Source organism: Gossypium raimondii, chromosome 11 (assembly GCF_025698545.1).
Source record: "Gossypium raimondii isolate GPD5lz chromosome 11, ASM2569854v1, whole genome shotgun sequence".
NCBI classification, from domain to species: Eukaryota; Viridiplantae; Streptophyta; class Magnoliopsida; order Malvales; family Malvaceae; genus Gossypium; species Gossypium raimondii.
In genome coordinates, this window is record NC_068575.1 from 36,664,236 (window position 1) to 36,666,431 (window position 2,196).

Genomic DNA, 2,196 nt, shown 5'->3' on the forward strand with positions numbered 1-2,196 from the left:
AGTCAAAAACAAAGCAAACAATACTAAAGTAAAAGCAAAACACTTTTTATCTGTAAAGGTAAAAAAGAAGAGACCAAATAAGAATCAAATCTCATTCCCATTAAATAAAATAATGACAAGCTCATACCTTTTTGGTTTTTCCTTTGTTTTGATGATTGTGTTTCTTCGGGCAAATTACATACTTAGTTATTAACTTATAGATATTTTTTTATTATTTAAGTCACTAAACTATTAAAATCAATATTATATATAGCTTTCTCTTTTTACCTTACTTACACCAATGGAAAGCACTCTTTTTCTTTCCCTTTACCAGTTTGAATTCTTTTCATTAAATAACTTTGAATGTAACGAATTTACGAACTAAAATCCAAATAGTTTGTTTTAGATCTTTGACACTGATTGTGCAATCGACTTGAATCTAAGGTATGTTCTTCTACTAATCGATAGGTACTAATTTACCATATCGATTGTGAATCGTTACTTAGAACTCGCTAGCAAATATTTCTTAACTTAACAACCCAATAACTTAAATGAAATATTTTTAATAATTCAATAACTTAAATAAAAATTTTCAAATATTACATTCACCAAAACAAAAACTTCCCCACATATATTACCTTTTGTTTTTTTATGAGAAACGCTCACCATCAGTAGGGTTAGGGTAATCAAAGGGAACTTCAGTAACAGTGGAGGAATCCAGTAGATCCGAGTGCAGGAATCCATAGTTACGCAAAATCTGATTATCAGCAAAATTCAAAGCTTTCACCATACCTTCCCAACAAGTTTCCCCATCATATTTCTGATTATGGTTCCCACTACAAGGCTCACATCCAGTGAAATGCGTGATAAATGGCCTCTTCCATTTCCCAGTTTCCTTCAAAAACTCTTCCCTAAACGCAGCGTATTGCTCACTCACTTTCTCTGCATGTCTTCTTCTTAACCTGGCCACCTTTCTCTCCATTTGCAAATACCTCTCCGTTGTGTTATCATACACTCCGATAAGGTCGACCCAATACCCTTGAAAATAAAACTCCTTTTCTAAATAAATATGATCGTAGTATTTCTCTTTTTCTTTGTAAAGAAGATAAATCAGAGCCGATTGATCGTCTGATTCCGGGTACAGCTTATCTTTGAACATTGATCGTTGAATCTGACCCCACTTTTCATAATCTTCACTTATTGGACCCATGTTAGACCATGTACTGATCAAATCCATAGACCATTGGCAGTTCCTTACAAGGAATACCCCAGCGTTTAAACTGGTCCAACTCCTCTTGTTATAAATCAACTCAGGCCAACCATTAACGACCATGTTATGGTTTTTATACCTTTCTAAGGGTAACTTGAACTCCATGTCTGTAAACAAGGCATCCGAGTCAACCCACCAGATCCACTCAGCTTCAGGGTGAGCCAACATGGCGGCTTTAACAATGGGGAACTTTGCCCAGAAGGATTTCATCTTCGGATGCAACAACAAATTGTTGTAGAAAACATCGCAGCCATGGATTCTGCAGTAATCAACCTTGTTCTTGAAAAGACGTAAGAGCAAATGATCACCGACGGGATTCTTACATGGCTTAGGTTGGGACCCGGTTACAAGAACGATTCTTTCACGTGCTCCGGCGGTGAACGAAGGGTGATGCTTTAACCACTCTTTGCGTTTTCCATCCCAATCCTTCACCGGCTTTTCTATGGAGTAACTCATCTCCGGATCGTCATAAAAAGTGGGGTCTTTCGGGTCGGACTTTAAGTTAACTCCGAACCCACTTTCGACCGGATTGTTTTTGGAGTTGGAGGATGGATGGGTAAAGGTGGGTAGGAAGTTAGGGGTTGGAGTGAAATACGACCAAAAGGACCATACTAACACAAGAGCTAAAAAGGCAGCAGCAAAGAAAAGAAAGGCATCGGAGAGATGAGACCAAAAGGACCGGCTTCGAAGTTTTGCCATGGCAGATGATTGGAAATGAGATAAGTCAGGATTCATTTTTGAAGTTTTGATGTTTGGTAATGAAGGAGATATGCCAGGGAGGTATTTATAAAGGGTAATTTTGCTTTTGCATTTGCGTTAGTGAAGTGATATGACATTGGTGATTCAAAAATTAGAAAATCTTTAAAAAGTAGAAGATCCAATGCTGCTTCAACGAACCCTTTCTTCTAATCCTGCACTGTATTGCAGGAAGAACCAAAAAGAATTAA

At 37.3% G+C, this 2,196-nt stretch overlaps 1 protein-coding gene across 1 annotated transcript; it reads right to left on the reverse strand.

The window, feature by feature from the left end:
• Positions 1–526: 526 nt before the first annotated feature.
• LOC105804049 (glycosyltransferase 6) lies at positions 527–2,196 on the reverse strand. The gene has a single exon (XM_012636540.2). The coding sequence runs from the start codon at positions 1,982–1,984 to the stop codon at positions 629–631; it is 1,356 nt and encodes a 451-aa protein (XP_012491994.2). The 5' UTR covers positions 1,985–2,196; the 3' UTR covers positions 527–628.